This window comes from Empidonax traillii, unplaced genomic scaffold (assembly GCF_003031625.1).
Source record: "Empidonax traillii isolate 1590-97213 ecotype Southwest subspecies unplaced genomic scaffold, ASM303162v1 scaffold341:size590984, whole genome shotgun sequence".
NCBI lineage: Eukaryota > Metazoa > Chordata > Aves > Passeriformes > Tyrannidae > Empidonax > Empidonax traillii.
In genome coordinates, this window is record NW_020955534.1 from 39,983 (window position 1) to 54,802 (window position 14,820).

General features: G+C 52.2%; 1 protein-coding gene across 1 annotated transcript; it reads left to right on the forward strand.

Moving 5' to 3' along the window:
• The first annotated feature begins 1,631 nt into the window (after window positions 1–1,631).
• On the forward strand, window positions 1,632–3,732 carry LOC114061581 (cbp/p300-interacting transactivator 3). The gene has a single exon (XM_027892188.1). The coding sequence runs from the start codon at window positions 1,879–1,881 to the stop codon at window positions 2,491–2,493; it is 615 nt and encodes a 204-aa protein (XP_027747989.1). The 5' UTR covers window positions 1,632–1,878; the 3' UTR covers window positions 2,494–3,732.
• Window positions 3,733–14,820: the final 11,088 nt, after the last annotated feature.

The following is a 14,820-nucleotide window of genomic DNA, read 5'->3' on the forward strand; positions in this document are numbered from 1 at the left end:
AAAAGAAGAGGGCAGACACTCCCTCGTGTGCAAAACAAACTGCATTTGTTCCTCTCCTGGGTGTGCATCTGCATGTGAACTCACAGGCAGGCAGGTATATGTCTATAAGCATGTGTTTATTAGCACTAAAAATGCTTTTGTCAAAATCTCTGGAGTTAAAAAACAATCATTACGTAATTACATCGAACAATTAACCAACTGATTCATCAGCTAGAGGCTCACCAATAACACCTGAAACCCATCCCAGCCACTTAACAAGGCAGAAGGTGGCACAAACAAAAGCGACTCCCAGAATGTCCTGGAGATTTATGGCCCTTGTGCTCTGTCAAGTAAAAGAATACACTTTCCACTCCTGGCTGCTGGCCTCTGGAAGCTGAAGGCTCCTGGTCATCATCTGCTCTGAGCTCTGTTTTACAGTGTTTTGATACAGAGATATTCCCTATAAGTAACCCTTCAGGTCAGTACTGTGTCTCAGCACTCACCCAAGGTGCCCGTGCTGCCTGACTTAGTCTCTTCATGGTAGTATGAACTTAGACCTCATCTCTCAAGTTATAAAAAATTGAGAGGCACCTTGAGGCAACAAACAACCCCTTGGGCATCCTTTGACACCCTTTGTTGGTACTTCCTGCTGCTCACCAGGGTCCATGAGCACCATGGATATGCAGAACACCTAAAACTCTGCTCCAAGCCTCCAGAAAAGGCCTGTCTGGCATTACCAGAGCCATGGTCTGTAATGCTGGTTAAGGGCTGCCTGGGAGAGGACAAAGACAGAACGAAGTTGGAGAAGCAAGTTCAACTTTGTCATCTCCTGCCTTCTGAGCAGATAACCATGCAACACTAGTATCTTTTAAAAAGAAGTCTCTGGGTTTCTTCAAAACACAAGATTACCACTGTTCTTTCATACTCTACTCGAACAAACCAGGTCCTGTAGAGAGCACCAGTGCTGCCATAGCCTAAGCCCATGGTAAGATAATTTGGCTAGTACAGTTCAGTGGGTGGGCATGTGGCTTGCAGTGGGACCCCTGAGCCAAAGCTGATCTCAGAGGTACAAAAGACACTGTTACAGTTATAGCAAACTGTTTGTATAGCAAAGTGTGTGACAATCCCCCGGTGCCAGGTGTGTGTGGAAGGTTGGTGCATCCTTGCTAGGAAGGTACTGCTGGCTGAGCAACCAACCACGCAGCTGATGATCCCAACCACCCTCGGCCCCGGGAGCACCTGACAAAGGTGCATCCATATGCCTGGACAGGGAGCTCAGCACAAGCTCCGACGGGCCCTGAGGCACAGCCGGTGTGTGAGCGGGTACGGAGGCTGGGGCAGAGCGACACTGAGGTGAGTGGGAAGGCACGGGAGGGGTGTCTCTCTCCCTCCAGGGAGCCGATGTCGTGCCGTTTGCGGTACGGGAGGCACGAAGCGGCGGTCCTGCCGTGCCGGGCAGGGCCGTGCCGGGCAGCCCCGCTCTGAGCGGGCCGTCGGGGCCGCAGCTCGGCCGCTCCTCCCGCGGGGCCGGCCCCGCTCTCCGCGCTCCAATGGGCACCGGGGCCGCCCCGCGCCCGCCCCGCCCGCAGCTCTATAAGTGCGGGAGCGCCGGGGCCGCTCCGGGCTAGTCGAGTCGAGCCGAGCCCAGCAGAGCCCAGCGCAGCCAGCGGCGCTGCCGGAGCCCCGGACCGGTGCGTACCGTGCGGGCACTGCCCGGGGCCGTGCCGAGGGTCCCCGCGCTCCCCGGCCCGCGGAGGGAGCGGAGCGGTGCCTTTTCCCCCGGCAGAGGTGAGGGCTCTCCGGGATCTCCCGTCGGAGCCGGCTCGGCGGGAGCGGGACGCGGTGTCGTCCCCGGGAGCTGCGCCCGGAGCTGCTGTCGCCTCGCCGGGACCTGGAGCCATGGCCGAGCATATGATGATGCCCATGAGCCACGGGGGCACCGGCCTGCAGAGCTACCGCATGGGGGTGAGCGGGCTGCAGGGACCCCCGCAGCACGGGCAGCATGTGCTGAGGACGCTGCCCGCCGCCGCTCAGATGATGCCCTACGGGGGGGCCGGCATGGATGGGGCGATGAGGCCGAGACCCGGCCTCGGCGGACAGATGGGCCACCACCAGATGCAGAACGCGATGATGTTCAATGGGCCGAGCCAGCAGCAGCAGTACATGGGGCCGGTGGGCACCCAGCAGCTCATGGCCAGCATGCACCTACAAAAACTCAACACGCAGTACCAGGGCCACCCGCTGGCCATGAGCAACGGGCCCATGGGAGCCGGGGCCCAGCAGTACAGAGTGGGGCCGGGCCAGCACCCGGGCATGCAGCACATGCCCTCACCAGCGCTGACGTTGAATGTTATGGACACTGATCTCATAGACGAGGAGGTCTTGACATCCCTTGTCCTGGAACTGGGGTTGGACCGGATTCAGGAGCTGCCGGAGTTATTCTTGGGACAGAACGAGTTCGACTTCATTTCAGACTTTGTTAGCAAACAGCAACCCAGTGCCATCAGCTGCTGAGGGGCTTTGAGCTCCTCCTTGTGTCTCGGTGGTTTTGAGTTTGTTTCTAAATTCTTTCTTCACCTGCCATCCTCCTCCCTTCCCCTGCCTAGCCCTGTCCTGGATTCCTGCCCTCCTCAAAGGGACAATCATCGGACACTGGCTTGCAATGGATTGCTTTTCTCTTCTGTGTGGTTTTTCTGTGGGGGAGTTCCTGGAGAAGGGGGTGTGCACCCTAAACAGAGAGCAGATCAAGAGCTCCTGCTGTAGAACTGCCTCTAAAAGGCATTAACAGGATTTCTGGCTTAAGTAGAAATAATGGACTTATGACTTTCCACAGCAAGGCTTGGAGCACAAGAAGTGATGGGCAGCTGGCAGCCCTGCTGGGAGCTGGATTTTCTCAAGGATTCTGTGGTGCCAGTGGAGGTGAAGGATCCCAAGAGAGGATTGTCTCCCTGGTGCACGGTTTGAACCAGTTTCCCCTTGCAAACATGGGTGGGGTTAGCTATTTGTTGGGACGTTTTACTGTGGCAGTAAATAGGTCTTCAGTCGTGTCTGTTCAGCTCGGGAAGGAGCACTTCCCCTCAGCAGGCTTTTTCTAACTCGGCAAAATAAAGTATGCCTTGGGGAAGGGTGTGTGTATGTGCCTGATGTTCATCTCCGTGGAACTTCGGATCTCCAGCCTGTACTGCTAATCAAGTGTAAAATTTACCGAGTGTTTGAGGTTGATTCAGGCATGAGACTTAAAGCTGCAGTCTGGCTCCACTTTTTTTCCACCTCTGAAACCAAATAAAGACCATGTAACTGTATACTCCAGTTCTAATCTTATTTATTTTCCTATGATTATTTATTTGCAAGGGCTCCTTTTGTTATTTGGCTTTGGGACTGCTGGGAAAGATGCCTGGAGAGCACTGCAGCTTTAAGACGCTGCCTTCGGGAAAAGCAAGCCTGGGATAGTTTTCAAGCTGCTCTGCAGAATAGTCAATTCAGCCCGAGATCGTTATGCTGAACGCACAGGACTGTAAATCCAACACCTTTCTGAATGTGATAAAGATGACTCGATTTCCAGTTCCCTTGCTGGGAGAAGGTGAGATGTAGGAGCCGGCGGGGTTGGGTTTCCTGCGCTGTCTCCCGTGTCCCGGCGCGGGGGAAGCTCCCGTGAACTGCGGTTGCTGCTGCCCCCTGGTGCTGCCGGCCTGGCAGCTGGCACTCGGCGGGTCGGAATGTACACATGGATTGGAGAATAAAAGCTGAAATATCTCCTGTGTGCCTTTGTTCAGTGCCTGTCTCCGGCCCGGTGTGGAGCGCTGGGAGAAGTGTTGGCTTTGCTGCTGGGCTGTGGGTCCAGTCACCTGTGTCCCCCACCTGCCACACAAGTTGGAAGGATTGTGTTTCTAGTTTAATGCTTGGACTAAATGTGTCTTTGAAGTGTGGCTGGGAGGGTGAGATTCTTCTTCTCAGCACTGAGGGCAAATTCCAGATGTGGATGGTGTTGCTGTTGCCGGTCGGCTGCTGCTGCTGGCTGACCCGGGTCATAAAATCATAGAATAGACTGGGTTGAAAAAGACTTAAAGATCATCTAGAGTTACTCAACAAGTGTATAGTGACTCCTCACACTGCTTCCAGACCAAGTGCAGCTCTGACAGCTGGGCTGCAGCTCTGCTAGTAGCTCTCTGCTGCAGTTTTCTGTACCACAAAGGCTCTGAAAATCAAGGCAGCCTTTCCCCTCCTACTCTTCCAGGGCTTAGATTTTTCTTTTTAAAGGGTTTCCAGTCAGTCCCTTTGAAGAGTTCAGGGATATTCCCATGTGTTCTTTTCCTGTCTTGTAGCAATGGAGCTGTGGATATTTTTAGTGGAGTGGCCGGATCCTTTTGCCCACACTTTGGATTGTCTGTCGGTGTCCCCTCACCTTGTTCCTTGCTCAACTCAAGAGCAGTTGTTAAAGTCCTGTCCTTTTGGGTGGTTATGCCTAGGCAGTCTGGAGAGCTGGTGCTGCAGGTGGGACAGCCCTGCTCAGGCTGTCAGCTCTGTGGCAATGGGCTGTTGGAGACCTGGAAGAGCTTTGTTGTCCTCGTGCAACTGCAGGTTGTAGGTAAGCAGCGAAGAGTTGGCAACCTCAGAGTAAAAGCTGAAGCCCAAACTAAACAAGCATGTTCTAGGCTGTCAGTCGTGGCTGTGGGCAGGGCAGGCTGTGTGACACATCCTTTGTGACCTACAGTGATCCAGCTACAAGCTGACGCCCACAGCTGAGGACTGTCAACTTCAGCAATGTCTGCAGAGGTTTCCCAGGAACAGGTTTCTCTGTAAGAAGCACTTGGCATTTGATGGCCAGAGGAACATGTCTGTATGTCCTCTTGGAAGGCTGTGCAGTGCACTGGGAAAGGTGGTTTTGACTGCAGTCAGAGTAGGGGAACTGATAATACCAGAGATGTGGAGTCACAGGGGGAGGTCACAGTCAGGATTTCCTTGGGAATCTGTCCCAGCAGGCTCAGTTGAGGTTATTTCAATGCTCCTCAGTTATGTCACCTATTCATTTCCCCAAAAGACACTGTTAACTGTGGTCAGTCTCTGATTTTCTGGATAACCCAGGCCAAAACCACTTATGGTTTCTGCTTGAGGCCTGTTGGCCTGGGCTGGACTAGACAAGTGCTGTGATCACCTCCTGTCTAATGCTTTCTCGAGTTAGGTGCAGTTTGCCCCCCTCCCCTTGTGCTGCCAGCTCTGCATGCCTTGCATCAGGCACAGAGGAACTGTTCCAGCAGCAGCAGGTGCAGCTCAGAGGGCTCAGTTCTCCCTCCCCACTCAGCTGAACACTGCATCCCTCCTGCCCTGCTTTTCCCATCCCATCACTGACCTGTCCATCCCATACAAGCAGCAGGACACCCCAGGGCTCTGGTAGGGGCTGACAGGCAGTGCAGAGCAGTTCACACCACTGCTGAGTGACAGTGCCTGTTGGCTTGGCAGCTTTGAGGACACGAGTGAACTCCTCACGTGCAGAGTGTGTTTACAAGCACCTCTCCTCTGAGGTACTGGGAGACTCTTTTCTGTGTTGGGGAAGAAGGAAGGTTCTCCAACCCCACTGCCTCCTCCAGACAGGGTGGCTGGGACACACTGCCCTGTTCCCTCGGCCAGACTGCATCTTCTGGAACACTCCAAAGAGATTTTGTAGCTATTTGTGTCATGGCCAGGGCTTGAGGCAGCCTCTGGGAGCATGTGAGCGCTGAAAGCACAGGGAGACAAGGCCTTTCTCCACATCCCTGTCTCTGACCACATGTGTTCTCGGGCTGATTAAGTTTGCTGATAGTGCAGGGTGATGCAGAGTTGCAAAGGTGAAAGTCTGGTGCAGAGCTCATGAAGGACCTGCTAACAGTGAGTGCCTGGGCAATAAGATGAGCAATGGTTGGTAAATATGAAATGCTGTGTGGAGGATTGGTCTTTTGTGACTTTACACAGTGCTCTAAATTAGCTACAGCCACTCAGCAAAGATGGTAGTGTTACAATGAATGTTCCTATGAAAAATCCCAACTTGCTGTTCAGAGAGAGCCAGACAAGCAGAGGGAAGGTTAGAAGATCATTAGAAGAGGAATGAAAAGTAAAATCAAAACAGTGAATGCCCCAACACCCTACAGTACTGACAGACAATTCAGCTGCATCCTGCGCACTGCCTATGCTGGTGAATTGTCTAAAATTCTGGTCTGTTTATAGAGAAATGACAACGTAAAACTAGAGAAACTGTAGAGAAAGAGGAAACAACTGAAGCAGAGTAACGTTTCTCCAAAAAAGCCACAGAATATCTTATGACTCTTCAGTCAGGAAGAAGCTGGGTAAGAGAAGTTTATAACGTAAGTGAAAGGGGAAGGTGACAGGGAATTTTTTTCCCCAGGTGTGATGGAGATATCTGTTGATCTCTGTAAGTTTAGGTGGCATGGGCCAGGGTGAAAGCTGAGTGAACAGAGGTATCTCTGTATGCAGTGCTGTCTTTCTGACAGTTTTGGAGGTACGTGGACACCTGGGGATACCTGAACATTTCTGTATGACCAAAAGGCACTGATCTGTGGCTCAAAGATCTCCTGAATTAAAGATTCCTGACTCAGAAACAGCCTTTTTAATTTTTTCAATTCACAGGTACATCTTACTTCAGCACTATCTTATGCCAATGGAATTCACAAGGGAGTAATCAAGCTCTTCATAAGAAGCTTTAGCCCTGTAAGCTTCTCTGCATTTTAAACCTGCCACCCCCTCACTTTGTCAGGTATCCCCTACTTCCCAGTCATTTCTTGGTCATCTTCTCCATATCAGTTATGATTTTATAGCTCCTGAGATGTTCCCTCCTGAGTTTCCCCCCATTCAAGACTCACTTTGTGTCACGGACTGTTGTGATCACCTTTTTCTGTCCTGTCTCTGGCCCTGTGGGATGGGGGAGGGAACAGCTCTGGTTTAAGCCGTAGATGTGTCATGGATTTCTCCAATGCTATAATTAGGTCTGGTTGTTCTATATTCCAAACATCCATCACAGAACCGCAGAAAGATTTAGACTGGAAGGGATCTTTGGAGGTCACACAGTCCAATTTCCTGCTCCAAGCAGGGCTGCATTCAAAGGCAGGGTGGGCAGCCCAGAGCCTTGTGCAGGCAGATTTTGAAAACTTGAGAGCATGAGATTTCCTGGACCTCTGTTTCAGTGCACTTGTTTCTTCTGCACTGCTCTTATTTCTTTCCTAATTTCTCCCTTTCACTTGGTTGCTGCCTGACACAGGCAATGACCTCCTATTTCCAGAGACCTGTGTGCAGAGACTCCAGATATCTCCCCCAAGGGATGATACTCTGCTGTAGCTGTGTTTGCATGTACTGGTAGGGTTCTCTCTTACTCTTAGCCTGGGAGATGGTGAATGGCCACCTCCACATCTAAAATTAAGTGCAAGTTTTACCCAAATACCCAGTTCCTAAAACTGCCCCCCAATGGTCCCTTGGTTCTCCCGCTGGCTCAGACACCTCCTGGGGCTATCCTCAGTGAAGACCTTCCCCCACCCACACTGCAGCTGCCAAAACACTGTTACTAGGAAATATTCAGTCAAATGGCTTTCATATTCTTGGCTACCACACAACCATCTCAGATGGTTTTCTCCTGTAGCCACGCTGGAAATGTTCCTGGTCAAATATCGATGACCAGTAAAAATAAAACTATGGCTGTGTCTGATGTCATCCTGTGCAGTTCCCAAACTAAGTCACAGCACTTGCTTCAAACACAAACTGGCTGCTAAGGACACCCTTCACACAAGCACTGGCAGCAGGGTTCCATGGAATGCTCTGCACATCAGCTCCAATCCTGTCTTACAGGTAAGTCTTTCCTTATATCCCAGCACTCCTCCTGGGGTACATGGCAAGAGGCAGAGCTAGGTATCAGCTCCCAGGGAAAGCATTACTCCACCACCTCCAACTCCATCACACTCTGTGTTTGGACAGTGCTGAGCCCTTGATTACTGCCTGTTACCACAAGCTCTCTGGCAATCAGGTTGCCTCCCTGCACTGCCAAGGAAAAGGAGCAGATTGGATTCAAGCAACCAATGACAAAGAGATGACAGAGTCTCACAGCTGCCACAGTGGGGTAGAATCCCTTTGTCTTGGTATGGGATTGCAGCCTCTCCCCAAGAGTACCAGGCAGGGCATCCCACTTTTGTTGCTCAGCAGAAACCAGAGTTAAGCCTGATTATGGGAATGCCAGAAACATATGTTGTTCCCTCTTCCAGATCCTCAAGTCACAAGCACATGGGGACGAGGGTATCTCTGAGGTCCTACATGGGATAAGCATTGGTAGACCAGTGGAATAAGAGGTCTCTGACTGTAGCAAACAATGCTAGAGGCTTTCTTGACTTCATCCATAAGAGCCAAATCTGTAGAAGGGAGGGCTTGGGGCTTTCCAGGAAATGGCAGAATCACACCAGGGTATCTCTGCCCCCCTTCTTGCTCATTTCAAATAAAAAACCATATCTGCCTGGTGCACTGGGCTGGGAGGGCTGGTGTGACTTACACAGCACTGCCACGGCACTGAGTATGGATCAGAAAGCTGAAGGCAGGGGAAGGTCTCCGATCTGAGATTGAACACACCCAGGAGCATCCTCCTTCAGCCACAGTTATGCACATCCAGCAGCAGCCTGGGGCTGACAGTGTGCTTTTCTCCTTTTTCTGACCTCTGCCATCAGTGGAGGTTCTGTGTGTGAGGAAATTCCCTGTGTTCAGTGCTCACATACACTGCACTCAAAAACCAACCTGCTCCTTTCCTTTCCTCCTCCAGGGTTTACCCTGCAATACTAGCAGGGCAAAGAACCAGACAACAGGTCTGTCCTGTGAAAACAGCAGAAGGAATAGGTAACTATGCACCTCCTTTTCATTAATGATGCACCAAATGAAATCTGGGGTCACAATAGGACAGGTTTGGCACTCTGCAAAACAGGCTCCCCAGGTAGGAACCAACATGCAGTAAAGCACAGTGCCCACGTGTGACACAGGGAAGAGCTGGCAAGTCTCTGGCTCAGCAAAGAAAGTGCCCTTGTGACACCCAAGACAGAGAACAGAGTGGGGTGCCCTCCTCCTGTACCATCTCCACTGTCTTTGCACAGAGAAGCAATGCCATGGGGGCAGGGGAAGCTCAGCTACAGCCAGGCACCACTCATCTGCATGTCCCTGTGGATCCAGAGGCTACAGCCTCAGTGTATGGACACATGGACAAGGCTCTGGCTCATGCTTGCTGACTCACTATTTCATCTCTTTGTGTGTTCTCAGGTGACTGGATCGTGGAGAAGGACACCAGTCAGGAAAAGCAGTGCAAGGGTCTGTGCATCACTGCCTGGGGCCAGGCAGGCTGGAATCCCTTGAGGATGTCAATGTGGAGTATTCACAGGGGACATTCCTGCTTTGCTGAACCCAAGCCCCTAGTGCAGCAGGGATTTCCAGGAGCTTCCAGTGAGCCTGCATGAATGGGGATTAGGGAAAGCAGCTCTTTGCCAAATCCAAGTGATATTCCAGAGACAAAAGATTAAACCTATAGTAAAAGCTTTACAATTGACTGCCTTTTCAAGCATCTGATCCCAACCTTATTCCCAGATCAGTCTTTGCCCTGAAGGAGAGGGAAAATGGGGGATCTGCACCTTGAGCCTCTGATAATGTGCTGCTGATCAGAAAGCCAGTGGGTTACACTGTGGTCCATCTCAGCAGTATTTGCATGCTGAGGAGCTCTTCTGGGGCACTTAGCTGTTCATGGCACGTTACAACACTCCTGATTTTCAGATGCTGGTCACAGTCTGCCGTTCAGTTGCTTCATAGTTGCTACACCAAGGTATGGACCAAGTCCTGCTTTTCCTGTTTCAACTGTAAATACAAAAGTCAGTTGATTGCAAGGCATTGTAGTGAGCTGAGGAAAGTTTTGACAAGTCAGCCAAGTCTCGTGTCAGTTGTATGTGTGCACCTCAGAGGCAGTGGGACCTTTCCGTGGGCAGGGGCTGTGCTGCATCCTGCAGCCTCTAGATGGATGATTATTTCCTTTTCAGATTTGCCAAAAATATCACTGAGTTCACATTTCCAGGGAATTCTGCAAGTTCAGCCTGCTACAAACATTGGTGACCCGCTCATGACCACTGAAATACCCAGAGGTGAAGAGACCTCAGTTCAACAGTTCTCTGATCTCCCACGCTGTTGGCTCCGAACCCTGGCCCACCCTCACTGCCTCAGCTGTGCTTGGTGTGCAGAGCCCCATGGAAATCTGGCTCTCCCTGCATGGCTGGAGAGCTGGGTGTCTCCTCATGCCCTGCCCATCCCTATGCACCTCTGCCTTTCCCCAACGGCACAAAGGGGACAGAGGGTTTTGTTTAAATATTTAAATAAATCCTTTAATTCTCCCGTGCCAAAGGTTTTGCCAGGCACACTGGCCTTCTGCACCAGAGCCACAGCCAAAAGTCACCACATCCCTACAGGTGGAAAAATCTGAGTGATGATGCTGTGCTGTACTGTGAGCACTGCCAAGAGCAAACCTGCTTTGCAGAGTGGGCACAGCCAGAACAGGGAAGGAGCAGTAGTTTTAACAACTAAACCTAGCCCTAGCTTCCTCAGAGTTTCTGGCAGGGCTCAAAAGAGGATCCCAGTGTCCCTGGAGAAAGAGGAGCTGCCCACAGAGCCACTGGCCTGCCAGGCCAAGATGAGGGGAGGGAGGCAGAGTGTTGCCCAGCATCCCAACACAATTCAACTGGCTAAAATATGAAGAAAGGCCTCTCATGGAGATGAGATTTGAAGGTCCCAATTTCTCTCCTTTGACAGGTGTTGGGAGGAATGGGTTAAAAGCAGAAGACTGGTGAGGAGGATTGCAAGTGCTCAAGTGACCTTGCAGCTGAAAATAACTCTTGATAAAGCAGCATGAGCAGCAGAGCAATCTTCCTCCAGCATGGACAGTTTGTGTACCTCTGCCTGGGTGTTGCTTTGGGGATCCCTGGGATAGCGAGGTAATGGAAATAAATTTGCTCTTTGTGCTTGAGCTGTGGGTTTGTGGCTGTCCCAGCTGCCCGCCTGTGCTGACTCACAACAGGGAAGCAAAGATAGTCAAGGCTCCAGTGCTGTCTTTTATTCTTTTATACATCTTAGAGCAGCCAAATCCCAGCTCAAGTGTGTGCATGCAGTGAACACTGCACTGTTCAACAGCTTGGAAAGATACGGCTCCAAGTGCTGCTGATTCCTGCCCGTGCACCACGGGGACCAGCACAGCTGTGTTACACATTAAAGGCATGACTGCCACAAATAACCAATTTCTCCTGCAAAGCCTTTGGAAGAATCCAGGGCTGTGAACTGCACTGACTGCACAGCCGAGGGGTTTAGGGCTGAATTAGGTACTCACTGGAGTTTGGTATCTCCAAAGAGTTATTACAAGCTGTCGGTACTGGACCGTGCCCCCGGCAGATGGGCAGCAAGACCTGCTCTATTCACTCCTGTCTGAACGATCTCTGGGTGAGCTCAAGGCAGAGAAAAGAAAGCTGCAAAAGTCCCTGCCCCCCTGCAAGGGAAGGCTCTGCACCGCAGGCTGTTTATAAATAGCCGGTTTCAGGAAAAGGCCCTTTCCGTTCCAGTGTCAGTAGGCTGCAAAGAATAAACAGCTTTCAGAGCTGAAAAAAGCCCTCCTTATCTTCTCATGCAAAACCTGCATCTGCCTCCATGTGCTCAGCAAGCCCCAGCACTCAGGGGTCCCCTTGGCCAGCAGGGAGGCAGGCAGGGGACCCTGAGGCACATCCTCCACAGAAATGTTTGTGGCAGTTTTCACGTGTCCACCAGGCAGAAGGCAAGCTCGTTAATGCAGGATGTGCAATCAAGGCCCTCGTTTCTTCACTGCTGACCTGGGTTACCAGGATCTCAGAAGAACAAGAGGGACTGAGCGCGCTGGAATAGCTCCCACAGCGTGAGGGCACAGCCTCTCGTTCAAGGACATTACCACACTTCTACAAATCCCCTGAGCTGGACCACCAGCCAAAATACATGGTATTCCAGGTGAAAAACAGGTGAATTCTCTGCCAGTGTGAGGCTGGCAACAAGAGAGCTGGGAGCCTGCAGCTTCTGCTTGGAGCACTGGACAGCTCAGCCCAGCAGTGCCACACAGGAACTTCTTTGTGGACTCAAAGTCAAAGTAGCTCTCAGAACTCTCTCTGGAGTGATGGCACTTGCTGGAAAGCACACCCTGACTTTTTCTGTTGTCTTCATCCCTGGGAATCCAGGATTACTCTGAGGCCCAGTGGAAAGGTGTTGGAAGTGGAACAGGAGGGGAGGCAAAGCCCTGCAGATAGCTGGGTCCGGTTCCACGGCAGGGCCTTGAGCTCAGCTCTTTGGAGTAGCCAGTGTAAAGCAGAGAAGAGCAGGGACGGAGTGAGAGCAGCTTGTCCTGCCCATCCCTGCATGAGGATCCTGTCCCCAAATGAGGAGGGACGCTCAAGTGCTGGGGACTGATGGCTTGGGGGCCATCGGTGGTGACAGCAACGCCCTGGCACGGGCACCGCTAATCAGCCGTGGTTCTGACAGAGCCCGCGAGGGCAGGAAGGGTCCCCGGCACCCCGGACCAGCCGGGGCCACTCGGGACGAGCCGGGACGAGCCGGGACCAACCGGGATCTCCCACGGGGCGCTGCTGCCCCCTCGCGGCACCGGCCGAGAAACGCCGCCCAGCGCGGCCCCGGCGCGGCGGGAGCGGAGTGCGGGGTGCGGGGTGCGGGATGCGGGATGCGGGGTGATGAGTGCTGGGTGTGCAGCGCTGGGAGCTGCGTGCGGGGTGCGGGGTGCGGGGTGATGAGTGCTGGGTGTGCAGCGCTGGGAGCTGCGTGCGGGGTGCGGGGTGCGGGGTGATGAGTGCTGAGTGTGGGGTGATGAGTGAGGGGTGCAAGGCGCGGGGGCCTCTGGGGTTCCCACCGCTGGGATCCCTCCTTAGAAGCGGGTGCTGGCCCTGTCCTTCCGCAGCCCTGCTGTTTGCTCCAGAGACACGGGGATGTGTGGGCTGTGCGTAAGGGCTGTGACATCTTCACGCTGTGCGCCCTCAGAACACAGAGCAAGGAGCCAGAACCCTGGGAATCCTCCTCCTCGCTTGAAACAGAACACACAGTAAGCACACCAGCCATGGGAATCCCCTTCTCAGCCATTGCTGTCACTTCTGCAAAATCCTTTCCCACCCCACGAGCTCCCCATGTTCCATTTTTCCGCTTCCATTTGTGTCCTGGAAGGTGTGAGTGTGACTCCCAGAGAGGAACCTGAGTGGGCAGACAGGAAAGTTTTCTAAATGCATTGGAGCATAGCCAGTCATGGACCACCAGGCTCTGCCCCAGCCTCTGTTCCTGCACCAGCACTTCATGACTGGGATCCCCCACCACCCCAAACTACTCAAGAATTGCTTTCTGATGCTTTCTGGGAAGATAGAAGTGCCAGGGACTGGCAGCATGGCCCCATCACTACAGTTCCACAGTACCAAACTCGTGCACCTGTTATCGGAAAATTACTGGTGTTTTGTCTAAATCAGAACTTTAGGGGACACGTTTCCTTTCCGCCTCTGCCACAGACTTTCTGTGCGGTCTTGGATAAATCTTTTATGTCCCCTCTGTTCCAGTTTCCTGTCTGGTCCATGATGCTGAGTCCATGTTTCACGAAAGCCTTGTGACCATTGTCCCTGTGCTGAGGTGACACAGGTATGTAGTGCTCAGTAACCCACACTGCTGTACCCAGGAGCATTCTTCTCCAAAAATCTCTTCTGCAGCCACACAATAGAAGCTCTACAGACTCCCAAAATCCTGCATCACCTGGCAATACAGATACCTGCTGACCATATCAGAAAGTGTCTGGCAGCAGGAAGTCTGAGGTCTGCCAAATCCACTGCTCTGTCTGCACCAGCAGCCACAACCACCTGCTCCAGCCAGAAGCAGTGATTTGCCATGAGACACATCTTGTGAGAGCCAGGGCTTCAATGTGTGCAGCACAGTGCCCTTTGAAAGGTGCTGAAAGCCCCCCTAGGATTATCTCTTGCTCTCCTTGTCATCTCATCGTTTTGCTAAGCATCCCCCATTGACTTCCCACAGCAGTGGGTTCCATTGGCCGATAACATGAATTGGTTTGAATTTCCATCAAATAGCACCTTGTGCTTGGTTCAAACCAAAATAAAGATGCTGCTCAAAAACTTGCTGTTGACAGTTTTTCCAGTCCATTGTCCTACCTGCTTCCCAGCCCCAGGGCTGGAGCTCTGCAGAGACAGGTGCACTGCACCAGGACTACACGCTGCCCCGGGCACTCAGGTATCTCCCACCTCCCTGCTGCAGTGAGTGTTGTTGTCCAGTGAGTGCAAGGTTTCTCAGTACTAGGAACTTCACTGACTTTAACAGTCAACTGTGATTTGAAAGAAAATGTTTTTGGCTTGTCCTGTCTCCACTGTATCACATCATTGCCTGCTTTTCACTGGCTGACTATGGAAAATCTGGGCCTTGTCCCTGGTTTGCTGTTGCCAGGTACAATCTTTAGGCCTTATTTTGAAACCATTTAGGACATTCAGCACCTTGCAGCCCACCAGCACACAGGCTGTCTCTGATTATAGTGCCTGATCACTGGAAAATAAAACAGCAAATTAATGCCCAGTGAGCAAGGAGTTTTTCCTGAAGAGTGGGAAAATGCCCAAATGATCTCACTCACATTCTCAGTTCCTCAGAGCCTTTGCCTTCCTGATCAACACTGTTGTGGCCTCTCCTGAAATCAGTCACAGCATAATTTCTGCCTGGTGTGGAGCCAGGTTGTTGCTGTAAGCACAGCAGGAACACAGAGATCTCTCCAAGCCACACCATGAGGTTGCTGGAGGG